The sequence below is a fragment of the Lepidochelys olivacea genome, assembly GCF_965140295.1.
Source record: "Lepidochelys olivacea isolate rLepOli2 genome assembly, chromosome: 4".
NCBI classification, from domain to species: domain Eukaryota; kingdom Metazoa; phylum Chordata; order Testudines; family Cheloniidae; genus Lepidochelys; species Lepidochelys olivacea.
In genome coordinates, this window is record NC_140414.1 from 38,546,178 (window position 1) to 38,573,174 (window position 26,997).

The following is a 26,997-nucleotide window of genomic DNA, read 5'->3' on the forward strand; positions in this document are numbered from 1 at the left end:
TGGAGGGAGTGAGGTGCACCTATTCCTGCACTCAAAAGTATAGATTGCTCAGCAGGTCTTTAACAGCATTAGGGGAAAATCAGCCCTGACAACAGCATCAGGGCCCCAATCAGTTCCCTGGGCCAGAATAAAGATAAAACTTGAGAGCAGGAAAAGTCTCTGGTTTATTTACCAAGCACCTGTTTGCTTTGTAGCAGTAGGGCTATACTATGTGTGTGCGCGTGTGTGCACGCACGTGAGATCCTTCCACTCCCCTTTGGGACTGCCTTATTTTGCATGTTGGCTAGCTGTTACACGCCCTGAGATTGCCTGTAGTGGGCAGGAAAGAGGCTCTTGGTCTCATCGGTGCATTACCCTTTCCAGTTGTTTAGCTATTCAGTGGTTGGTATGTACTACTTTCATGTTTGATTGTATTCTTTCTTTTGTCTCCACTCTTCTCCAGTGTAGTGGATAATGCCGGTCAGCGTGTTGACTAGGCTGTAGCACTCCCCGTACTTTGCAAGGGCGGCTAAAGCATTACACCGTGTGCAAAATGAGGACTGAACTTTAAAGCCATATACTGGAGAAACATTTTGGTTTATTACATTACAGCACAGGATGAGCACACAAAAGGGTCGGAGTGCTGGGCTCAGACCTGCCTTACGCCTCCTGTGTAACAGTGGGCAAGCCACTTTACAGCCCCTTGCTAAATTACCCTTATCTGTGAAAGGGACCAGCATTTTTTTTTCATTCCCTTTAGGAGTATGTGGTGTCACTCAATTAGATTGAGAACAGAGATTTAGAGTTGACAAAGAAGTGAGAATAGAAGTCATGACCTCACCACTCAGCCCTGTATTAATTCCCCTGAGCCAAGCAGGGATTCTGGTGAGGAAAGCAAAAAGAGAACAAGTCCTTTAATTAGATCTTGGGTTTTCCAAAAACATCTGGAAAGTTGTCTCAGCCAGTATGAGTAGTTTCCTACACACACACACAGTGCTTTGTTCCTTAGGTGTACACTTAACCAACTCAGCAACACTCTATTCTGCATGGTGCAATTTTTGAATGTTCATAATTCAGTCAAATCAAACCAACTGCTGCCAGAACAAGACTCTGTGTCTCACTGAGGACTATTGTCCATGCAAAATTGCAACGTTCAAATGATCATTTTGGCTGCAGGGCTGTTAAAAACAGGATCCAAAATGTTATAAATGGAAATGCATTTTTTTCAGTCACCTCTCTCTCAAAGGGTTGAAATGTCTTTGCTTGAACTTTTCACAACCAAAAGTTATCCTTTAGGAAGAGGAGAAGCATGGAAAATCTCAAACACCCAAACCCTCCAAGAGTGTGTGTTACAAAGCTCTGTCTGTCCAAGAACAGGGCTCTAGACCAGAAACCGTTTTACAACTTTAACTATTGTGATTGCTGGTGCTCTAACTACAATATCTGTTTAACAAAACTGCAGCTGTTTCACCACAGACCACATCTCTCTCTCCTGTTTATGGTGCGCCATAAACAGCTTAATGTAAGACTATTTCTCAAACTTTTCAGGTTGGCAACCCTTTATTTGAAGTCAAATTTTTGCAACCCCCTAAATCAGTGATACTCAGAACTCAGAGTTTCAGGAGCCAAATTAGTGATCAACATTACCCAAAAGAGCCACAGGTGTGTGAATTCATTCTTTCATTTACTATAGCGCTATATATTCAATCACAGTGTTTTAATATGATGTGCAGCAAAGAGCTGCAGGAAATACATTATAGAGCCACTTGCAGCTTGAAAGCCTTAGTCTGAGTATCACTGCCCTAAATTTTCTGTAAAAGTTAAAAAAAAATAACAATCTATTAAGGATAAACCCATATACCATAATTCATTTGTGTTTTGAGGGAGTGACAGGGAATATTTGATCTTGAAAAGTAACGGTGTGGGAGAACAAGATTTTTGGTTTAGACTGTTATAAATTTTTCAACACCTCATGGATCCCTGTGGGTCACAACCCCTAGCTGAGAAACACTGATGTAAGAGGAATCGGAGCTGGTATGAATATTAACTGGAGGAAGTGGCACTGTATTTCATGCTACAATTAGTCACAACACTCTACATACATTTTTGAATCCAGACACACTAGAACAAATTTTTGCATCAACACTGAGAACTTTATAACTATGGAAATCAGCATCAATGGTTGGATTAATATTTTAATAATTACACACTTTTTACATTATGAAAATAAGTCATAAATAGTGTAAAAATAATTCTGAAGATCAACTTCTCACAAGCTAGGACCAAAAACCCAAGTACAAAACTCAAAACAAAACAATATTAAAAACTGAAAACCAAGGAGAAACTTTCAAAACAAAACCAAAACCATGCCGTTTGAACCAGAGGCCACAATAAAGTGGAAATAGCAAATTAAAATGGATTATTTAAACATTGCAATTATTTACACTACTGGGCAAAACAGGTTTTGTGCCATTATTTACAGTGATAAGACACTCCAAAGAGTTGTAACAGAACTGATTACATGAGACTGACCCAATGTTTTCCCAAAAGCAGTGTAACTCTTGCCAAATTACTTTTCATTGCATTTTCATGTCCTCTACTGTACTTACAAGAGACCATTTGCAATACAAAAATAACTGCACTTATAGATGAAAAAAGTAAAAAATACAAATAAAAATATATAATATTTTCCAAAGGAAAAAAAGTCAGATACATACATCTTTAAAAAATGTTATTAGGCAGTATGATATTATATTTTCCCAAACATGTACAATAATATAAGAATATTCACATAAATGTTAACAATATGTAAACATTCTTCTTCTACAAACCAACCTCTTCAATAATACTTCAGAGAAGTGTGCAAGTACCAATGGTATCTGGGAAATTCATATAACTTCTTGGTTAAACAAATAAAACACTAAAGGTCCCAGGTTGGGTAAGGCCCCCATTCTCCAAAGAAAGACAATTGTTTCTAAGCAGCATTAACTTGATATATTTAAAATTACAAAACAAACAACACTCCAGAAGGTTATTTTTAATATGTTACTCCACAAAAGAAGTGGAATCTATGTTCAAATTCTATCAGAAATGAAGGTGGCAGACACTTGTTTGCAACGTCATTTAATTAATGCAACCACCACGTAAAATACTTCAATAACAGAAGGTTTGAGAGAACCTTTGTTTTCATATTACTGTAACATCGATTCATAAAAACAAGTTGCCATATGAAAGAAAACAATCAGATGATAGGCTTATTATTTTAATGGCCCCAGGAAAATGAATCAGAATCCAGAACCACCATACTCCATGCTTGCTTCTGACGTGTCTCTTTGCAAAGATCAGAACTTCTGTGAGATATTTTTTTTCCCCTTTGTAAAAACTGAAGTATTCTCCTCAGGTAAAATGTAAAGATACAGATTTACCAATACATTTGTATGATGGACAAGTAGTGGAGGTAAGGAAGTTTGAAAGAAAATGTCAACTTCTGCATGTCCTGTAGGACCTTATTCGTTTTCAGAAAAGCGATATTGTTCCTGCATCCACAGTCCCATTGAAGTCAATGGATTTTCTCTCACGATTAATAATGCTTAGCTCTTCTATGCACTTGTAATTAGTTGATCTCAAAACACTCTACAAAGGAGGTAAGTAGCATCATTATCCCCATTTTACATGTGGGGAAACTGAGGCACACAGTGAAGTGACTTGCCCAGCATGGCAGTGGCACAGCTGGGAATAGAATCCAGGGAATGAAACCATGGTGTAAGTCAATGGAACAACTCCCATTCTCTTCAATGGGGCCAGGATTTCACCCCATTTCCTCTGACTCCCAGCCCAGTGCTCTAGCCATTAGACCACACTGTCTGCTCCTAAGCAGTTAAGAACTGCCAGAGGCAGGGTTGTAGTATGTCCCACTGTCATCAGACAACAAATACACAGAGGTACCTAATTTGTGTGTATTCAATATTATAAAGCTTCAATTTTTCACACTGTACATAACACTGACTCTTGAAGATAACCCGTTTTAAGCTATTAGAGCACATATGCTTCTTTTTATGGATGCAGACATGCTGATTTGACCTCTTTCAAGCTTTCCAAGAATACTTCTATGGTATACAGAGAAAACACATATAACAACAGCTGGATGCACAGAGTCATTCTGCCTCACCAGATTGTCAGACAGTGACATCAAAATCACCAATACACTAAAAAAATATTAAAAGAAAAATAACTTATCAATATAGTGAACGAATGTTTCAGGCTTTACTTTGTAAAAATGAGGTTTAAAAGCATCCTGTAAGAAAGTTCTCCCCCCCCCCTCCGTAATTAGCTTATGAAAATAAAGACAAAAGGCCACTGTTCAATGTGACTGCAATACACTTAAGTTAAAGATACATAAGAAGATTGGTACCAAACAAATACTGAAAACCTTAAACAAAGGAACAAGAAATAATCACAAAAACAAAGCGAAGGATACAAAACCTAAGTAAATTCATGTCCTCTACACATTTTTACAACTGAAAAGGTTGGTAGATGAACCACTGTTTCTGCATATTCACAAAATTAAACAAAGCAAATGAGGAATGCTATTAAAACTGTAATAATAAAAAAAAGGTGGTTCGAACCAAAGCTGTACTGCCAAACAAAAACAATGATATACCGGTAATAGCACCAAAACCAATTGTCTTTAAACTAAACAAACATGTTGCAAGTCTTCAGAGGGTGCTTTTCGTTATGAAATATTCAACTTGAGCTATTTTGTCTATACTACACATCAACCGTTTCTAGATTCCCCCCTGCTTTGCATGCTGTAGGCACCTTTTCAATACCACTTAATAGGTATGTATTACTATTCTAATCTGACTGGTTATATTGATAACGCTGCATGTCTACCCTGTCATTTCAGTGGAATGATCCTTTCCTGACATTAGCCAAAATCCAAGACACCGTTAACAGACAGCAGAAGCATTCTTACCTGGAGGGAGTAAAAATAAGCAATTTATATTACTTATTTTTGTTTTTAAATTTACAGATACACGTATTCTGTGGGTCATTGTGTTACTGACTATCGCACACTTACACCAGAGCTGAATGTTGCCCTGTGTTGAAGTCACCAAGTACTATCACCAGAACTGTACGTACGGTGATATTCCACACGAGGGGAGCCTCAACACAAGTATCGGAACGAAGGCTCATGCTTTTCTTGTTTACAAAAGAGGATTTATAAAGTTGATGTCAAGTCAGGTACAGCAAAAAATATTGGGGTGATAAGGGACAGCACGCATTTAATAGTGCGTTAGCTTGGTGCGAACGCCTTGAAATGACTCACTTTCATGGGCAATTCCAAGTTTTTGCGACCATATTCAGCATGCTAACACGGTAGTAACCTTCCTCATTTATTCTGCAAGCACAGAATGTGAGGGAGAACATGCACGTATCCTGATTTTTTCACTAAAACTAGCGGACTCCATGCTATTATTACCTTTTATCTTAATGTCTTAGCTAACGGGGCAATTTTTCTCATTAGAAGATCGGAATTACCATACTGCACTGGACAATAGACCATCTAGTCCAGTAACTTGCTGCTGGTGGTTCCCAGAAATTGGTGTGCCACAGAAAGATGCTACTTCCAGTCCCCATATGCATAATGCACTTAATCATTATGTGTCATTTTAGGACATGGACAGCAGGATTCTCTCCTGTTAAGAGGGCAGCCTGAAGGTTTCCCAAGAAACCAGAATAAAACTCGGAGGTGGCAGGGTGGAATGCTGCTTTTGCCCTGTTTCTGTAATCCCCTTCATGGGTGAAACTTCCATACTGGAACACTCAGACTTAAAACAGTACATAACAAGCCTGTGCAAGGGTTGCAAGATCAAGCTGTTGGTGGTGGTTGTTACTACTTTTTAAGTAGAGTAAAACATCCATTTCTAGCAAAACATCACTGGGCCTTTTAAAAAACAATTGCACCTGGAAGCAGGCTCTCTCTAGGACACTAAAATGGAGACTTATGAAAGAAATCATCTTTATAGAAGTAAAAAAATTAATTATTCTCTCTCCTTGAAAAGCTATTTTCTTGACATGGTTTTGATATATTGAAATGGCATTAAAAATATTATGCAGAATGAAAGAAATGCCTACAGTGTGGGTTCTAGTGACTTGAGATTCTAATGTAGTAGTAACTATCCACTTGAGAGTGAAATCATGAAAGGTCCCCACTTCCAGATGATCTACAAACCCACTGAGCAACAAATTATGCATATTTCCAGGAATGGCAGGGTGCCTACACATTGATGGAGAAATACTCTTTTTCTGCAACTCTGTTTTTGGTCTGCCTATAAAATGAACTCTCAGAAATGTATATTAAAAGTTTGTGATCATCTCAATATGCACATTATTTGAACAGATCTAAAAAGGATTTGCATCTATCAAATACAGAATTGTTTCATGCAAATTAATCTCTTAATCTGTCCACAAATACACCATATGAAGACTCAAAACTGTAACTGAAACAAACAAATTTTCAGGGAGGCTCAAACTACAAACTATGCACCAATTCAATGTTTCCAGTAATCAAAATGCAGCGAAACAAAACAGTTTCTGCTTCTTTTGTGTACTAGTCACTTGATCAGAAATGGAAAAATAATTACACCTTATAGAGTGTATTGTGACTACCATATCATGATAATCACTTGGGCTCACTCCTTTTCTACATTCTTTGGGTAACCATGTTCAGCAAGATCATTGCAATTGCAGAAAAAGAACTATGTGAATAAATCAGCTTGTGAAAGTAAAATGAAATAACTTTTTTTCCAATTTAAAGGCTTCAGAGACTCTAAAAATAGATAATACTGAAACAAGAGGAACACATGGTGTGAAGTACTTCCTTCAAAGCCTAAATATTTGTCACAACAAATCTGAAAGAGGCTACTGAAATTAATCTTCTGCAAGTTTTGAAAGCTATGGTTAATTTTGTTTCATTCCCCCCCCCACAAAATACAAGAGTCGTGTAATTTAAATTGGATAATCCAAAGCACACACTACAGTACATACAGATCCCATCAGTTTCATTAGTCCATAGAAGAGTGTTCTAAGATTCCCCATTGCCAAGAATGCTTTCCTTTAGCAACCCAAAAATACAATATGTGCTGCAATCCTTGAATCAGACTGAGAAGTTTCTAATCTCAAATGGGGCCTGCGGTCAAACGATCCACTTGGCATCTTTTCAACCTTTTCAAACTGCCCACAGAGGAAGTCTGGTTTCTCCTTCAAACTTCTTTCCTTCTTGGTTAAACAGTTGACAGCACTTGGCATCTAAACCCATCTATCTTGAATGTCTTCGTGACAGTGAGCAGTGCAAGAAAAACCAATGCTGATCAACAGGCATGACCCCTTTTTGACCAAGGGGGGGTGCACATGACCCACACAACTGGAAGCCATCCACCTGCAGTTGGAACTGTGTTCCCCAAAAATTCAAGACCTTTTTCTAATCTCCTCTCCTTTATCTCTTTTTGGCAATAAGCCACGGTGTGACTCCCTTGAGATAACAAAAGGAAATAATTCAGAACTTTGGATCAAAGGTCACAGTGAGCAGCCATTTAGCATGTGGAGTGATCACACAACAAGCAGGTTTAACACACAATTCATGCTTTTTTTTTTTTTTTTTAGTCTGTACAAGCAGGGATGATGGCATGAATCAGTGATGGTGTTTAAGATGAACATGGAAGCAAAGTCAGTAAATTCCAATGACAGTTGGTACAGTGCATTTCATAGCATTTAGCTCATATTTGGTCACAATTTCATGTAAACTAGTTAATGGCACTCATTGTCCATGCAGGTCCACAAGCCAAAAATAAGAGAACTTGCAGAAAAAACTAAATCTCCATGATTTATCTCTGTATAGATATCTCTATAGAGAGACTAATCTTTATTTTTGCAGATTTCTCCTGTGGTTATATATATTGCCTAACTGCAGATGTAAGTGAAGAAAATGTACACATGGACTACTGCAAACAAGTAGAAGCAGCTACATGTAAACATATCTCAGACTTGTAAAATAAAATTTCTGTTTTCAACTATAAATACAAAAAGTGGAGTATTATACACAACTTCATGCTTCTAAGGTTAGATTCATCACTGCAAAGAGACAAAAAGAGATAAATTGGCCAGGTTAGTACTCTAGTAGCCAAACTTCTATTCCAAGTATATAAAGATAGGGCAGAACCCCAAACATCTTTTATTCTCTAAGCCACAAATGTGCTTCCAAAATGCCTATAATACTTTTGTGGGTTTTTTTAATTATTGTTCAGAGATGCGGTCACAAAAGTGCCTCTGAATAACTCTTTCTGGGAAACTAAGAATCACTGATTTAATGTGCATACCTACTTCAGTTGTCAGTTACCTAAAGAATTATAGGCAGATACTGACCTCTTTTGAGAAGAAAAACAATGCTTATTATCCTGGGAAGCAAATAGTGGCTCCTGTTTACCTCTAGCAACAAGATGGGTAGCTGTGTAAACACCACCATCAATTTTAGATCTGGTCATCTTCAAATATGAGTAACAAATAGCTTCAAGTACTACAGCAGCTCCGGAGTTGCTTTGCCTGTTTTGAGAGCCACAGCTGAAACAGTGCCTCTAAATTGTCAAGAGAGGCACTAGTTAAAGGGAAGCTGCAGGTGTATTGACTTTCTCTGCAAATACAGCTACACTTCCGCACACGTTTTCCCAGCTTAGAAGTAGAATTTTTATTTTCAGTCTCACCTACACATTGTTTCAGCTTTGCACATAGGGCTAACCCTGCTCTGCTCTGCAGTAGCTGGCTTGGGGGTGGGCAGGTTGGGAAAAGGTAGAGCAGCTCACTGTTGGCGATGTATGATGTCTATAAAGCAGGACAACTCAGTGCAAGCTGCCACAGTATGCTGCTGCCCACTGAGTGGTGTTTATAGCTCCTCTTAGCTGAATAACTTTATACCTGTAATCTGTTGCCAGTCAGCACGCCTACTACTGGCAGCATACCTGCTTCCTGGCTTGAGGGCTACACTCCCTCCTGATCCACAGCTCCACTTGCTAACTGGTGTCTTTCAAATAAAATATTCAACACTCTTCATTATTAGCCAGACTCTACTATGTGACCACAACTATCCAGAATCATCTTTTGAAAAATGCCTGGGGTGAAATCCTGGCTCCTCTGAAGTCAATGAGAGTTTTTCCATACCCAGACAGGATTTCACACATGGTTTATTCTTTCAAGTGAATTCATGCATCAGTATTCAGAGAGGAATAAATATCTGTTCACGGATACATTTGCTCTGAATGCTGATGCTTTTAAATCTAGCATTGTCAGAGTTCGACCATTCAATAGTGGAAATCTTTACCAAGTAACAATGTTATTACCTAGCATTGCTGAAAAATCAGCAGCAAGCAGTAATAAAATGCAACAGCAGACTTTGGGGGTTGGGAAAGAGACAAACAGGAAGCAAGATGCATTGTCCCTTTGGATAACCTAGAAAACCCAAAGCCTGATAGGTCAATATGAACATTTTGGTAAGACTCTGCCACACCCCTGATGGGCAGATCTGATACTGTCTCCCAGCTCATGTGCAGGGGCTGAAGGAGATGTAGCTCTCGCTGTGAGGAAGAATGATGGTCTTTGACTTCTTAGCAACTCAGGTGCCAATTGTTTTCAAATACTGCATAAATCAGTTGCTGTTATAACCTCTACATATTACAAATTCACCATGCAAATAATATTTGAGAAGAGGTTATAACTTGGACTGCTGTGTATTCCAAAATCTGTAAGCTATTCTTACTGAAATCAGAGTGTGTAAGGTCAAAAGGGTTCTCTTATGCCAAAGAAAAGGGATGGTACCTCTGTGGAGAAATAATTTGGCACGTCTTACCTTTTGCCAACAGCCAGGCATTGGTAATCCATCCGGCCCCTGTTCCAAGGAAAAAGATAAAAAGTGCATAGATGAGCCGGACAGTATATCTGATGAAACAATCATGCCTTCTTAGCTAATGAATAGCTCCCACTTCCTAACTAATAATTCTGTCAGTTAAGATGAGGAAAATTCCAACATCCAATACAGGCTGAGTGCGTTCACATTGTAAATACATACAATCCGGCCCCTCTGAAAAATTCAAATTCCAAACTACAGTGTGCTTAATCATGGTAAGAACTTTAAATCATAACTGCTTTATTTTTGCTGTCATGGCAACATTATCAGGGGTCAAATCAGCAGAGCTGGATTCACCGCCAGCAGACTATATGTTAATCTAAAGTGTATCTATTATTCATAAGTCAGTGACATTTAGCCACAGATCAGTCAGCAATAGTGTATCGCTTACTGTTTTTGTGGTCCTGGTACAAAGTTAACCCATTGATAGGATAGTTATATCCAAACTGCACATGGGAATATTTTCATACACGTTAATTCTTACCTTTATAAAATGAAAACTAAAGGACTGAACCTATTCATACTAAAATCGGTGGGGAAAGTTTCCATGAGAGCAAGGCACTAAGGTAGAAGCTGACTATTCTGTAGCATGCATAACATATGGCTGTCAAGCTATTTGTAACTTGGACTGTGCTAGTTACGAGCACTTAAATATACTCCCAGCACTGTATTCTGTTCTTGCACATCTGTGTCCCCAGTTTAGCTCATGGGACAGATTCTGGTCTTAGATACACAGGTTATAATGTTTTATAATACACAGGTTATAATGTTTTTCCACTGAATGCATCCAATGAAGTGAGCTGTAGCTCACGAAAGTTTATGCTCAAATAAATTTGTTAGTGTCTAAGGTGCCACAAAGTCCTCCTTTTCTTTTTGCAAATACAGACTAACACAGCTGCTACTCTGAAACAGGTTATAATGAAGTTATTCCTGATTTACACTGGTGTAGAGGCCCGATCTTGTAATGTGATGAGTGCACAGAGTCGAGGGAATTCAGCACCTCACAGAATTGGACTATAAATGAGAGGAGAATCAGGCCCCAACCATTTATTAGGTTAAGGGCAATACTACTTCATACTTGGATTTCTTTTCTGCTAACAATTCTGAGAAACAGTGTTTGTGTGTGGGGTGGCTTTATTTATTTATTTATTTATTTATTTTCTGGCAAAAACTACCTGCTTTCTAGAACACGAAACAGTGCTGTTTGTTTAAAAGTTTATTCTGATAACTATCTATCCCACCAATAGAAGAACATTTTCACAGCAGTGGTGTAAGGATTCTCCAGATATAAATGATACTACAAAGACAAACACATTTTTTAATTACGAAGGCATGCTTGATTACCCCCCAACAAAATATGAGATATGGTTATCATTAATCAGAAGCAAACAAAATATAACATGGACTATATACTTCAGATTAAAATTCCATTGACAATTTAGATTAGAAACTTTGTACTTGATATAAAACCTACTTAATTTTAACATTCATCTTTAGATAATCGTGCTTAGCTAACAAACAATATCAGAACATGCAGACCAAATTTAACTGCCAACAATTAAAAACACCTATATCTTGAGCCTTTCGGAAATGTGTATGTACGGTTCAATTTTAATTGGAAAAAATAGAACATATTTAGATTTAAAAAAAAAAAAAATCTGTGTTGCCAGATTGGTACAAGGGAGAGGGTCAACAAGTAGAATTTTAGTATGGGGGGAACTTGAATTCATGCTAACACAGAGTGGGGGAGTATTGTGTGTATTGCAGGGAGGTAAGTTCCAAAGGAAAGACCATTAAATTGAAAACGTTAAATAACGAAGACAGTGAGGGTTTGGGCTGCAGACCATTATCTTCTTACAAAGCTCAGCTAAGTTTTCTGTTTCAAATTTAAATACTACTCTGATTTATGGGCCCGATCCCAAAATCTTTGTTCATAGGGCCTCATCCTGCAGATCTTACGCATATCTTTGCTTATTGCAAAGCTCTATGATTTAACTTTGACAGAGTGATATTTATCTCTTTCTCTGCATAAATGTCATCTTGGCTCAATCCTGAAAAAAAGATGCACTCAAAACTCCCATTGATGTCAGCTGGAGTCAAGTGTGCAGAATCGTTTCAGGTGCAGGTTAGGGTGAATCTAACTCCTGTGCAGAGAGCCAGCATGAGGTCCCCACACCATTTATGTTGTGGGACTTAAATACCGTATGGTCCTTGTGCTGGCTCTCCGCAAAGAGGTGTATTTCATTCTTAGTGAGGAAGGCAAAAGGCATTTGTTGGGAGAAAAAAACAAACAGTGCGGAGGGAAAAATTATGTTGGAAGAGCACACTCAAACTACCATGTGATGTGGGAGCAAAATGCTGGGTGTTAGGTTCCAGGTGTTGACAGAATGTGTCTTCTCGATACAGTTATGATTGCTGAAGCAGCTGATTTGTTCATGCACATGCATGTATTAGTGGATAATGTAAAGTCTGCGCAGAAAAACACCACTTTACACTGAGAATGACTGACTATATACAAAGGAATCGCATGCAGGGTTGGTAGGAAAGAGAAATACTGTACCAATTGGCAAGGGGCATCCAGCCCATCCAGGCCTGGCTGGCCTGGCTCCCCTTTTTCCCCCTTAATTCCACGGAATCCCTGTTTGTAAAGATTAACTTGCAACGTTACTGACAAAGAAGTGTCTTTGGTATTTGATTTAACTGGAGCAAAAAAAAAAAAAAAAAGAGATCAAGAGGAGCAAGCTTACAGCAGCAGTGATTAAAACCCATGTGGAAATGACCCAGGTGCAGTCTCACAGCTAAGATCTTAGCCTTTAAATGACCCTCCAATCAAGAAAGAACTATTTAGCACAACAGGTTTCCAATTTGTATAGAACACTGACAGGTAAGTACAAGGAGCCAGAACGTCTACGCAGCACATTCCATGAAAAATATTCCACAAGTGACATTCATTTTTAAGACCGTCAAACTGTTAATTTAAACCAAATTAGGAGGACAAAAAATAGTCCAGACTGGATTTTTCAGACTAGGAGAGGAAACCCTTTGAATTATATCAGGTTACACTATAGCTGTGGCTTGTTCCTCTTCTCTCACTTTATCCCGTTATAATCTACAGCAGGAGGAGCGATTTCCAATACATGAGTGAGACATACCAATGGGCAAGGTGCATCTAATCCAGGGGCACCCTGTTCTCCTTTCTCCCCTTTAGGCCCCTTTTTGCCTTTCTTTCCCTTTTCCCCCTGTGGACACAATGGTTTGGATAAAACAAATGTTTCATTCTTTTGGGTAAAAAAATATAAATGAAAGAGATTGGTTTAAAAGATGTTTTTTTTGCCAGTGGAGGGCTGAAAGGACACTTACCACTGTGTTCTGGTTTGGATGGTGCATTATGTGGAAAAATAAACGATATGATCATAAGCAAGACCTGCATCAGTTGGTATTATTGAGCTTTTGCATGAATATTTGTATTATGAATTATTTGAATCCTAAAGTAGGGTTTGAAATTATAGGCTGACTTCCTGATACAAACTGTGGATAAGGACAGAAATGGCAAGCGGATTGTGGCCCTTTCTTTGGGAGCTACAGAGGAAGAGGAATTTCTAGTCAGAGGTGCCTTTGGAACAACTAAACAGATCAATCTCATTTCTACCATTAGGGGGCGGGAGGGGAAAATAGTGGGAACAACTGATTCCCGGTGTGATTCAGTGGAGTCACAGCAGGGATGACTATGTCCCAACATGTCCTTTACTGAATGGACCTTGCATGCATCAGTCCCAGTAGCGTATGGGCCAAATTCTGCCCTCAGTTACCCCCATGCAAACCCACTGAAGTCAATGGGATGGCATGGATACCACTCAGAACAGAATTTGGCCCTTCATTTCAAACCCTGCTAAAGGACTCAGAAGATCCAAACTGCTTGATGTTGAGGTGCTATACAGTTTTCCAGTGATCCCTATCTTTCTGTAATTAGAAAAAAAATTAGAAATGCTAATGAATATTTTCATTTAAATTTCATGTTCAAAACATGATTTCCAAATATCTCTCCACTGCAGGTAAAATTTCATTGGTTTATTATTATTCACTCTTTTAAGCAGGTGACTGAGTTTGCACTGAGTTGCTTTTTAAAAAAGCAAACGATTAAGACTTCTGAAAGAGAGGTTTACAGCAAATTTCACAGATTTTGATAATCCATTGAAATGAGACACGGAAAAAGAATCTTCTTTTTCCTAACAGGCCTACCGTGAAAGGATGACTCCCCTCCAGCAGTATGTGATATTTGGAGAGTCAATTTTATAATTGATTTCACACCATTTGATCACAATGGTAAATGAGTTTCAGGCTCACTTGCAGTTTAATAAAACCAAAACTGCTTCTATTAAAAAACAAAAAAATGGAGTTGGACAATAAAAAAAGAGGTGGGTGCACCATGTATATTACAAAGAAATAGAAAAACAGTGAAAGGAAAATTAGTATGACACTGGAGAACAACCAAGGGAGGGCTTTCAAGGGTTGTGGCTGTGGAAAGGATTCAGTTTGTAAGGAAAAGGGTAAAAAGGACAAAGGAAATTGTAAGGAAGGAAGGTAAAAGGAGAAGGAAAGAATGCACCTCTGAAAAGGCAGACATGTTTAGGATGAAGTACAGTAAATGGACTTTCAACCAGTTTCACAACAACACAAAGATTAAATCCATTTAGAAAATGATTTTGTTTTTACAAAAACTTGATAAATTTAAGAAGCAAACTGTCTTACTGTAATGCATTTACAAAAGGGAAAACACATAATATACATGAAATACTACAGAATACAGTACCATTCAAATGTAAACAAGAGTTTTCCACAGACAGATATACTGTATTTATGGCACCATGAGAACAGAATTTCCTCATTTATCTTTCCTGTGTGCCAAAAAGCATTCTTCCATCAACCTAGCTGTGTCTACAAAGGGTTAGATCAGCATCCTTGGTGCTTAAGGGGTGTGGATTTTTCACACACCTGAGCACCGTAGCTATGTCGACCTACATTTTAAATGTAAACCAGGCCTCTGTCGGTTTTAACTCGCTGATCCTCCTATTAATTCTTCAATGAACTGGGGGAGGGTGAGAAAAATGGGGGGGATTGTTGCTGTTCCCTTAACTTGCCACTCCCCACTTCCCCGAGTTTCAGGCAGATTTCAAGGGATCCCCAGAAGTCCAGGAGCATCTGTGTGAATATCCCATTTGTCACTACTGCTGTCCAGCACTGATGGATGCTGGGGAGCACAGCTCCTGCAGCAACCATGCTTCAAGGGATCAGTCTATATGTCCTGACTCTGGGCTCTTTCCCCAGTGAGAGGATCAGCATCTGGGGGAGGGAGAAGCAGCACAAAGGACAACAGATTAAGAGCTGTTATAACTTGTGCTGTGTGTTCCCCATGTGATTAAAGATGGAGAATCAACAGAATTCTACCTGGCTTCCCTACCCCACTCTCCCTCCTGTTCTCTCCAGAACTGTGCAGCCCAAAACCTGTGGAGGGACTGCTATGTGATTAGGGGAAGGACACAGGCTCCTCCCTCCCCTGGAGACAGACTCCCCTCAGCACACAGAAGAGAGCATGAGGCCCTTAGAGTGCAGTCCAGTGAGGTTCTGGACTTCCCCCGACTCCCTTAACATCAATGGGAGTGGAGGGTGCTGAGCACTTTGTGAGATTGAATTTTAACCTGGGTTGAGAAAAATCAATCTTTGTCCTTTTTTAAACTGTTAATGTAATATCTTTTAAAAAGGTGGGTTTTAAAAAACAAAAGGTAAAACTACTGGCCTCTTATTTAGTAAGGTTTTTAAAACCCATTTTAATGATCCAAAATACCACATTATTTAAGTGCAGACTTTTGAGGATTCATTTTTTTGATTAATACAATTTAAACCAACAAACAAAAAAAAAAAACCCAAAACCCAGTCAAACTAACAACAAACCAATCAAACCATTTTAAAAAACCTATTTCTCAAAAAGTGCTCCTGGAATATAACCTTGTATGTCAATTTGCAGCTTTGAAAAATTATATTTTTACAGCCAAGTTATGAAGAAATTATGACGCAAACACTGACTCACTTTCACTGTAGCAGAGCTAGTGAGCACCTGTAGGAGAAATTACCAGTCTATGACTTAATCCAGAACCAAGGGGCTGCAGATTTATGCGCTGCCCAACATTATTCGGAGCACACGTGAAAGAAGAGATGTCACTGGTTGCTAAAAAACTTCATGTTGTTTATGCGAGAAATTTCTGCAGTGTAAATGAACCTCAGGTTTTCGGTGTAGTAATTTAATAATCTGAATCTCTGTGACACCAGCCTAGCAGTCAATATCATTCAGCAATATTTAAAGTGACGCTATCCAGAAAAAAAATCATGGTAAATTGGCACATAGCTGAATTGAAATCTGCGCAGCTATGCTAATTTACACTAGCTAAGGACCTGGCCTCAGCTCTCTTGACTTTTTTTTCTTACCCTAACCATTACAGCTGAGAAAATAAGTTACAATGAATGATTTATCAGTTTAATTTAGCCCTTACTGAAAAATGTATTGGATAAAATTAGCCTCTTTGTTCTGATCTTGGAACAATGACAAGCAGATTGTGATTTCCTCATATCCATTTTCCAAAAACATATTGTTTTTGGGGAGAGGGGTTAAATTTCTTTAATTCTATGAATCGATTATGCATGAACATTTCTCTCCAAGTTTTGGCTGTTTGCTCTGAAAGTTGTGCTAATCAAGGGTGGTTGGGCAGATAAGTCACACGGTATTGTTTCCCCTTGCCAAGCAATAGCAGATCTTGAGACCTGGTGGGTCTGTTTCCCACTAGGAGCAGAAATCAGTGTTGCAGAGTAAAGATGTTTTCTAGTATAATTTATTTCCAAGAAGTATACACCTCCTATTTCCCTGAACACAAGTAGTCAAAAACTGCAAAAAACCTCAGCTTAGACACCACTGCCTTTTTACCAAGAAGCACCTGTCTTGGACCACTCTTTCTCTTGGAATGTCAGTGCTTAATATATTGTTCCCCTTCCTACCTCAGCCCCTTGGCTTTCTGGGAAATCCCTTGCCTAGGATTACATGGTTTCCAAAGGTGGCATGGCTATCCCTTCTGCTACTCTACAAAACAAAAGAACTCTAAAACAAATTTAATCAGAAAGAAGAGCGCTTTAACCCACACAATCCTCTTAAGAAATGTCTGGGTGCAGTACTGTACAGATCCCTTTCTATGGAGGGTTTAATCCTCCTGAATGCTTATACCTCAATGACTCACAACAGACGTCATATTAGCACTTGTTGCCATAACAGTATTGTTTCTGTGCCCTGACTCGTAAGATACGCAGGCACTTCTGGAGCGAATACTCATCATGCGTGTAATATTTATAGTTCTGTGTCTGCCAATACTTGCTCATGTGACTCTGAGGTTCACTTTCTGTGAACATTCATGCCAATGAAACTTGATCACATGAATGTCCATGGAACAGGAACACAAAAGTGGTACGGGTATAGTTAAAGTGAAGCCATTTAAAAACTCAAGCTAATATTCTTCGACACCATTTGCAGTGTCTTCCTTTAGGATGATGTAGTCTGCTCCCCAGCACAAGTGGCTTGCTCTGTAGGCTGGTACAAGGCCAAGGTCATACCTTCTTGTAGGCCCCCTTTGAAGGAGCAGCCCTCTCCTCCTGTGGGCATAGAGAGACTACACTTGTTGTAAGCCCCTGTGTGGGCAGCACGAAAGGAGTCTCTTTGCAAACTCTCCCTGTCGCCCCAGGGAGAATCACAATCTGGCCCTAGAATATTAATTGCTTTTCACTGTGTTTATTATTTGCATATCACTCAGCTTGGGTTGTGAAATGAGGCTAATTATTTCACCTTATGGTTCTCATGCATTAGAGAAATATTGCATTGTTTGGTTTACAAAAACTATAGGGAAGAGCTTTAATCCATAAAAGCAACTGAATGCAAATAATTAAGGTAATTATCTTAATTGTAAAGTTTGTAATTTTTTTAAAATAATCCCTAGAATACTTTCTAAGGAACCAGATCCTCAGCTGGTACCAATCTGTCTTGACCCACTGGAGTTACATTGATTTATACCAGCTGAGGATCTGAGTCAGCATCCCCCTCACAAAAAATTACTACCCCAATGACACGTGCATTGAGAATCACAGACTGAGAAGGACTTTCATCAGGCATGGCATGGGTTACAGAAAAGGAGCCTGATCCTAGGGTGAGAGTGGACAAACTCTTCCCTTCCTGTCTTGGCAAGTGTTGTATTACTGGTTCTGCATGGAGGTTTTGGTTCTCCTTCTGACTGATGACTTTGTCTAACAAATACACGTGACTTGCCTTTTGGCACACAGTAGGAAGAAAGATCAGGTTTAATGGACAAACAATAGGGTTGGGACAGCAAAATGGACTGGGCTGAGGAATCAAACAACAGATAACAGCACTGAGGTCACCTTTTCTCCCTTTTCGCCTAGGTCACCCTTTTCTCCTCGAGGACCAGGGAAACCCTATAAAAAAAAAAACGAACAAAGATATCTATTGGCTTCTCTATCAATGTTGGTTAGGTTTTAAAATAGTGCTGGAAAAAATGTATAAAGAAAAAGAATACTGCACTCCATGCTATTTGTCAGAAACTTGGCTCATATTCAGCAAGGACATTTTCTGGCAATGGAAGTAAAATGTGATTCAAAGTGACTCCTACTGTTGTACATACTAAATGACATTACTGGGCTCCGAAGGGGGTTGCTGCAATTTGGGGCCTTTGACAGTAGGGAAGGTGGGAATGGGATGAGAGTGGGAAAGGTGGGAATGGGATCACAACAGGCTCTCACCTGCATGCCGTAAGAAATCCTAAATTGTGAAAAACGCGTCATTTGTAGAGCACAGGATTTTTTTTTTTTTAAGAGGGTTGAAGTTACTTAACGAAATGTCGGTGGCTTCTTGTTCTGCTCCTAGTGAGGGGCACTAGTTAGAGTCTGACCCTGCAAACTCTTCTTACCAGGTGTAGTAGTTACTACTGTGATTAGTCCCACGCAGGTCAATGGGACTCCTTTGGGTAGTAAGCACTGTGCCTTGTGGGCTTTGCAGGCTTGGGCTGAACTTTCTCAAAATACCATCGTTCAGTCTGTCCCTATCACCTCTCTTTATCATATGCAAACATCAGCAATGCAATGTTTGGTATGTTCTCTGCATGTTCAGCATGCACAGAAAATGGGAAATAAATGTGCTGCACCCAGTGAAGGAATCATTTACCTACCATTATGAGTAAATTGGTCATAAATATTACTTACATCAAGGCCAGGCTCGCCATCTTTGCCCTGCCAAAGAACCATATAAACTATGTTAGCATCCCTAAGCCTCATGACTAGCTGATGTCTTACCTGCTAATCACACCTATGAAGGCTGTCTAGATATGCAAGCCCCTGCCTTCTCCCTACAGGAGAGCAATAGCATTCTTTTTGTACAGCAGCAACACATATTTCTAGGGTTACACAAATAGCATTGCCATTAGTGAAGGGTCTTTCTGTCAGTGTTTAACATTTCCCCTGTTTCCAGGAACTGATAACTTGACTGTAAAATTTTGCTACAGATTGAAGCTTATTGTTCCAGGAGCAAGTTAAAATAACGCAATCACTAGGCTTTCACCAGTTTCAATTCACAAAAAGAGCAGGAAAAGGTGAAGATTTTTATTTATGAAAGTGGCCAGCAAATAAGCATACACCGCAAACCAATACTCATCCAGTATTTCACAGAGATGTTTAGTACACAGATAGAGCTGAAAGCCCTCACTACCCATTGGCCTTCTCCTGTTCCAGGGGAAGTCTATGGAACTTTTGCCATGGACTTGTCAGAGCAGGATTAGGTGCATTGACTTCAATGGGAGTTGAGGGCGCTCAGCTCCTCAGAGGATAAGACCCACAGCATGCACAGATTCAGAGATAAGCCTCATTCTGACACAATGTCTGCTAGTGATCTGTTCCACTTTCAGTAGGACAGCCACGCTGGCTGCACGGAAGACATGCCAGGTCACTGATCCCAAAGGCATTGTTTTATACGCTTCCTTTCAATGTAAATTATTTAATTTCTCCAAGGCTCAGACAAAACAGCTCTGGGAAATCTGGCTCAGGCAACAAGGCCTCAGAGCTGTAGGGCGTGCATGCAAAATAAAGCTGCTGTGTCATCTTCCCTCTAGTGGGGACAGCTGTGCTAGCTGATACCGGGGTAAGAGTAACTTATCGGTACGCAGTGCCAGGGTCCTGAGCTGGGGCGGCAGAAGGGGTGGGGCCTTTAAATCCCCGGGCCCTTTAAATCACCACTGCTACCCCGGGGCTCTGGTGGCAATTTAAAGGGCCAGGGGCTCCGGCTGCGGTAGCGGCGGCTGGGAACCCTGGGCCCTTTAAATCACTACTGGAGCCCCATGGTAGCAATAGCTGAGGCCAGCCCTGGGCCCTTTAAATTGTCACCAGAGCCCTGGGGCTCCCGGCCGCTGCCACTACCCCAGGACTCCAGCAGCGGGGCTCTGGTGGTGATTTAAAGGGCCCAGGGCTCTGGCTGTGGTAGTGGTGGCCGGGAACCCCAGGACCTTTAAATCACCACTGGAGCCCCATGGTAGCAATGGCTGCGGCGGTGGACGGGAACCCTGGGGCTCTGGGGGTGATTTAAAGGGCCAGGGGCTCTGGCCACTGCTGGGAGCCCAGGGCCCTTTTAAACTGCCCACCTGGGGAAGCTGCCCCCTGCTGGTACAGTTGGCTGTGTACCGGCTCTTGCTGGTATGCCGTACCATACTGGCTTACTTTCACCTCTGGCTGATACACAGAGAAAATGTGGTTAGGTTCTGTCACAGAGTGGCTGGCTCTTTAAGGGGAATTGGGCCCAGCCTCACCTGTGATGGACCAGCTATCTTCCAGCTGAGTCTGATCAGCTAGGGATCAGGTAATTATAAAAGCCAGCAAGTGGCTCAGTTAGGGGTAGAGAGCTCCCAGGAATAGGGAGACTCTAGCAGGTAGCCCCTGGGTCACGGTGGGAGAACTACAGGAAGTAGGTTGATTCTTGTGGGAGGCCCTAGAATGACAGTATGACTGTCAGGCAAGTGATTTATAGAGCAGAAATAGATAGGCTCCTGCAGAAGATCCTGGGTTAGGGGGAAGGGATAATTGATGTATGTGCTATACTAGTTTAATGTGGAAGAAATAAACCTAAAAATAGAAGAAAAGGGTCTGGACCAGACTTCCTGGGCTGAGAAGACAGACCCACAGCCCCTCACTCTCTTTTCAGGAAAGATAATGCTGCTGTGAGTGCTAGCTTTGCAGACTCCGTGTGATCTCTGTGCTCAAGAAATCGGATCATGTCTGGGCACTGCACAAGGCCTGGTGATCAGGAGTGTTCCACTGAGGGCTGGAGGCAGTTGTGCTTTGAGTAAAGAGTAGCCCTGTGATTACAACAACCAGAAAAAGAATACATAATAGGTCTAACTTTCAGATCAGCCCCATCCTGGCATCCCTTTTTGTGCCTGCAGTTTTGGGGGAGCACATAACTGTGTGTGAGATGTCACTTTGATGTCTAATACTCGATGTGCAGGTGCTAATAGATATCCAAGCGACATTAACTGTATCTGCAAACTGTGGACAGAAAAAAAAAAGGGAGGGCAGAATTTTTAAAATGATCTAGTTCAGTGGCCCAGTTCTGCAACACTTACACTTTTGGGGCCTTATTCTCCACTATCTTGCACTTTACTTATCTTTTACGCTTGTAAAAAGTGAGTGTTATATGCTAGCACTGGTACAAATGAGTAGAGAATCCTGGTTTGTTCTCACTTTGCACAGGTGTGAATCACTACACAATGGGCAAGTCAGTGGAAAATCTGGTCCTGTGTCTTGGGAGTTTTGCTGGACTAAGAACTGTGGGCCTGGGCCTGTCATGCACTTGTTTGCTGGTTTTGTCCTCTGTGTTCCTTCATCTTTTGGAAACATAAATATGGGTCAGATTTGGCCCAGGTTTACCTGACCTGCTCACAGCCCCAGAGGGAGAAAGTCCACTACCAGTGGAGAGATTGTGGTGGTAAAAGGTAATAACACTCGCTGGTGTTGAGGAAACTACCAGAATCCAACTCACCTCTCAAAGGGGCAGCGGTAGCTAGGAAAGGGGCATGGCCAGGGGGTGCACTGTCTTAGCACATTCCCTCAGCAACCTCTCACAAGGGCTCCTATGGAACTTCCAGATGAAAATAAAACTGCCCTACTGTGGCAAACTGCCAAAGGAATATGGTGGCAACACCACCACCTGCTCTCATACTGAGAGACTCTCTAGTGCAGGGTGATGTAAATTACAACTCCCTGTTCAGTCTTGAGAGAATCCAGTTCAAACAAATGAAACTGGAGAGGAGATGTATAAAACTCTGCCTTTGTAAATAATGACCCAATATAATTGCAGTGGAACCACTGTGATCTTACCAAAGCTGGAACAGATCTGTGTTTGTAACACACCACAGCCTTTGTGTCAATGCACACAGTAGATATACGTGTGCACACACACTGAGCTAGATCCTCAGCTGGGCTAAACCAGGGTAGTTCAATTGACTTCAGTGGAGCTATGCTGATTTACATCAACTGAAGCCCTGGTCTACATATGTTAGGGATGGGTAAACTAGTTAACTAACTTATAGAAAAAAGGATCCCCCCTCCAGCCCAACCCTGCCTTGAAGTTGCTTGCTCTGGTATAGTCAGATAAAACTTTTATCACTTCTGGTTTCTGATCAGGAAACAAGTACCAAAATACTATAAGAAAATCAGTGAGACTTCTAAGCCAAATGTGCAAACTTGAGAGGTTTGGATAAGCTTTAGGTAATCATCTGAACTTCTAAATATTTATCCAAACCAAACCCAAACTATGAACCTTTTAAAGTTCTCCCATCCCAAGTACACAGAAATGCAAAAAATCAAAGCAAACCAAAATCTTCCACACACAAACAACACAAAAAATAGTAACAGCAAAATATTGTTGCATCAAAGAAATCTGAATAAGACATTAAGAAAATCACAAAAACTTCCATGGCTACACTCTGTCCTGAGCTCTTTGCCAGTCTATTTTGGTGGTCTCAGGGCATCTAACAACATGTGTCGACCATACATAATCAAAATGGCATAAATTGCAGAATAAGGGGCACTTAACTCTAGATTTCCTCTTTCTTTTTGGTTTGTTAGCTCCATTCCATTACTTTTGCACAGATGTATGTATGTTTAGGAATCTGCGTAAGTTTGTGATATTGGCCTGCTTCAAGCTCAGGACTTTGCATTGTCACGGATTATCATCTGCTCTCACCACTCTCAACTAATTACACTGCTGGATGGAAAATGGTCATAAAATACAGCAAAGTTTAATCAAGGAGTGGTGAAAGTTGCAATGTGTACAAGTTCCATGCAACTTACAGGCAAACCATATGGTCCTCTGGGTCCAGGGTCACCAACAGCTCCCTTTTCACCCTAGGAAAAAGGTTAAAAACACACATCTGATTCAATCACGAACAGTCTCTTCGTGTTAAAATAATCCCTCTTGCTCAAAAGTGGAAGCCTATTTATCTCTAATCCTTTGTCTGGATAATATCTGCAAATCTGATTTTCAGTAAATAGTTAAATGAAAATGACAGGGCTGTATATTCCTATGTTCAGACACACTGATTGTATCTCTTTCTGGGCAACTAAAGATAAGCCAGTACAGCATGATAAATGGCAACTGTGATAAAGGTAAACATTATCATGTATTAATACTATTTTGTGTAGTTTGTTTAGTTCCAAAAATGTATGTAGTCGCTAAACATCCAGTTTCAGAGAAACAGCCGTGTTAGTCTGTATCTGCAAAAAGAAAAGGAGGACTTGTGGCACCTCAGAGACTAACAAATTTATCTGAGCATAAGCTTTTGTTAGCTACAGCTCACTTCATTGGATGCATTCAGTGTTATTAACTTATTCAGTGTTATTAACTTCCAGCCAGCGCTGTGAGCTCGTAACAGCTGGAGTACTGGGCCTTCAGGAGGAGCCCAATACTGTAATGAAAGCTGTGGATGCTCAACACCTTGCATCCCACTCTGGCTAAACAGCTGAGATTTGCTATGATGAACCACAAAATTACTGTCAACCAAGGCTTGTGTGTAACAGGCAATATTATTAACAGTAATATCGCGAAGACCATACCATATGTAGAGCCATACATTTAGCTGCTCAGATACATTAAATAAAAATTCTAACCCGTGGTGAGACAAACGGAAGTGATTCTCACCGAGAGTCCGATCCCACTCCCCACTGAAGTCAATGGAAGAAGAGAGAGTTTCCAAAGAGGGGTGCTGTTAAAGCAACTATGCACATCACTTTTTACAAGCCAGTCCAGAGGAAGCATTTCCAGAATGAAACGAAATCTCTAGAAAACAAATGTAAGGTTGGAATCCATACTGGGCTTAGTGTTTTTCAAGGTGACTGACAGAAAAAAAACACCTTTCAAATTAGCTGACACATGGCTCTGCATCAGTGCTGCTGCAGGACCTCTGGTGGTGATCATGTTAAATTGTGTATGCTAAACATATGCCTGGGGAGCAACGAGATGGGAGACTCCAAGAAACATCAAGCCTGCTGCAGTAAATAATGAAAGGTTTGCTTTCCATGGTATTCTTCCCTCTCACTAAGTACTGAACCAACACTCCAGCATAGCCTTTAGGTGGGACTGTGCTGCTGGAGGTGTTGTGTTTTACATGAGACAGAAAAGAGAGGTCCTGGTCACGTACGGTTTTCAAGGCTTCTTGTTTGACTAGGTTCCCCCTGGAGTGTCGCTTGAGTATCTTTTTCACTTCTTTTCCTTAATACAAACAAAGCTTTCGTGTAATGTTCCCGGCATGGAAAGACACCATGTTCCATCCCAGACATTACTACAGTTCAGTGGTAGATGAACTGTCTGCCTCTTGGTGAAATGTACTCTAAAAATCTAGATTATTTATTATCCATTATTAATAGAAAGGGTACGTTTTAAAAGCACAGATTTAGATGTGTGTGTTATCTTTGGGAGTCATGGATGAATCCCTGTGCACTGCTCTGAGAATGTACCACTGAAGTGTAAATTATATTGCTTGGGTAGTAACAGCAAGGAGGCTTCAGAAAAAAAAAATAGCTGAAAGAATCTCTTGTTTAATAATCCCAGCAACAAAGGATGCATTGGGGGACTGACATTTGATCAAGTTTAGATACTTTACTTTTTGATGAAGATTATAGCTCCTTATATGTGCCGCAGTTTGGATGAGACTAAGTGTCCGATTAAGGTCTTTCTTGATTCCGTTGATCTCCCAACTGTTTCTGACTAGGCAGCGAGACTAGATACCCTTGTAAAACAACAGGAGGTACTAGAAGTAACAGCTGATTTACAAAATTAATCCCCTGGGGCCTCAGCACTTTCTGCCAGAAGAAGCTAAGAGATTTGCTAACCTACTTAATATAACAGCTACAAAGTTCTCTGATCCATATTTGAGATTCATCAAGACTAGTTAATGTCCTTTTGATCTAGACCATATGGAGTCCTCTCAAAATAGGCCCGTATCATTGCTAAACATATGGTAGACATAAAAATACTGACAAAGGGTTTGGCAAATCAGTTCAGGGAAGTCATCCCATCTATTATACACAAGGATCGAACTGGATATGTACCCTACAGATTTTCTACCTCCAATGTGAAGCACCTGCAGAAAGGTGTTTGGAACATGGGCTCATGCTATCAGTGGCTATGGATTAGGATGGATTAAGGACCGGGGGGGAAGACTTTTGGGATTGCTGCCCCGAACAGTGAAATAAACTACTTGCTTCACGGAAACAGACTTTCACAGTCTAGTTTTAAGAAACTCTTAATCTTTTATTTTCAGAATCTTGCCAGTGCAAAAGTAACAATTTGTCGCTCTTCAGTGTTGTTTCCTGCCATTTTAGATCCAGTGTCCTGAATTATGTTGTTCTGTGTTGTGCTGAAGTACTGTATTTGCAGGAACAACACTATATTTGGTGTCTCCCTAGAACCTGCACACAAACTAGATGGAGATCTCATGAGACCACCCCACTGAGAAGATTTTTAAATAAATAAATGTGTTGTCAGAAACACTAACATATTCTGAATGCCTTTAGTGACAGAAGTTTTAGGCAAGCCACATGTTTGAGGTCCTGAAAAGAGCTAAGTTCAGAGACAAAACTTTGCCACACAGATGAGAATCCTTTGCAATTCCTATTTCATTAAGTGTGAATCTTTCAAGACCTTTTGAACTAATAAGAGACTGGAGAAGCCGTTTTGTCTGACAACATTATTGCTGAAATTTACATTAGTTATTGGATGATTAGCCATAGGGAATATATAAAATACAAATACTCCAAAATGTTTGATTGTCCAGAGGGAAAATAAGTTTACTGGCAAACAGACAATGTAAATTAGATGTTGTTAGGGCTTTCAGCCAGCCTTTATATCTATTATTAAACAATCAATTCCATTTTTGGTTAGAAAAATCATTAAAATATAAGCAGAGATGGCTGTAGTAAAAACTCCTGCAGTTCCTGGTGAAATGGCAATGCTGATATTTTCAGTGTACTAATAAAAATGTGAATGTATGTAGCACCTTTCATACCAGAATATCAAAGTGTTTTACAAATTTTAATTCATTGTCATATCTCTTTTACAACAAGAAGCATCACATACAAATATATCATTGTGCACAAAGTGTCATCCTGAAATGCTGCCCATGGTCATCTGAGAGTATTATATTCCCATAAAACAGATGATAATAATTTGCAAAGCTAATACAACATCTTACATTTTTAAAGCACTATTCTCACAATAACCATATAGGGTGGTTAGGCAATTATCACCATCCCAGTTTTACAGAGGGAGAAACTTAGACAAAGAGCATCAAATTCAGCTCTGGATTAAATAGGTGCAACTCTGACTGGAGTCAATGGGAGTTGTATTCCCTTATGCCAGAATTGAATTGGGCCAAGAGAAATTAAATGACTTTACCAAGACTATGCAGTGAATTATT

General features: G+C 40.1%; 1 protein-coding gene across 1 annotated transcript in view; it reads right to left on the reverse strand.

Annotated features, from left to right (window-relative positions):
• Positions 1-2,253: 2,253 nt before the first annotated feature.
• Positions 2,254-26,997, reverse strand: part of COL25A1 (collagen type XXV alpha 1 chain) — a 422,316-nt gene continuing 397,572 nt past the window's right edge. Inside the window, exons 32-37 of the mRNA XM_084626922.1 lie at positions 23,375-23,428; positions 19,241-19,267; positions 18,404-18,457; positions 12,495-12,572; positions 9,878-9,916; positions 2,254-8,112 (exon numbers count right to left, since the gene is read on the reverse strand). Of these exons, the coding sequence (XP_084483048.1) occupies positions 8,110-8,112; positions 9,878-9,916; positions 12,495-12,572; positions 18,404-18,457; positions 19,241-19,267; positions 23,375-23,428 (255 nt within the window). The 3' untranslated portion in view covers positions 2,254-8,109. The remainder of the gene's footprint in view (positions 8,113-9,877; positions 9,917-12,494; positions 12,573-18,403; positions 18,458-19,240; positions 19,268-23,374; positions 23,429-26,997) is intronic.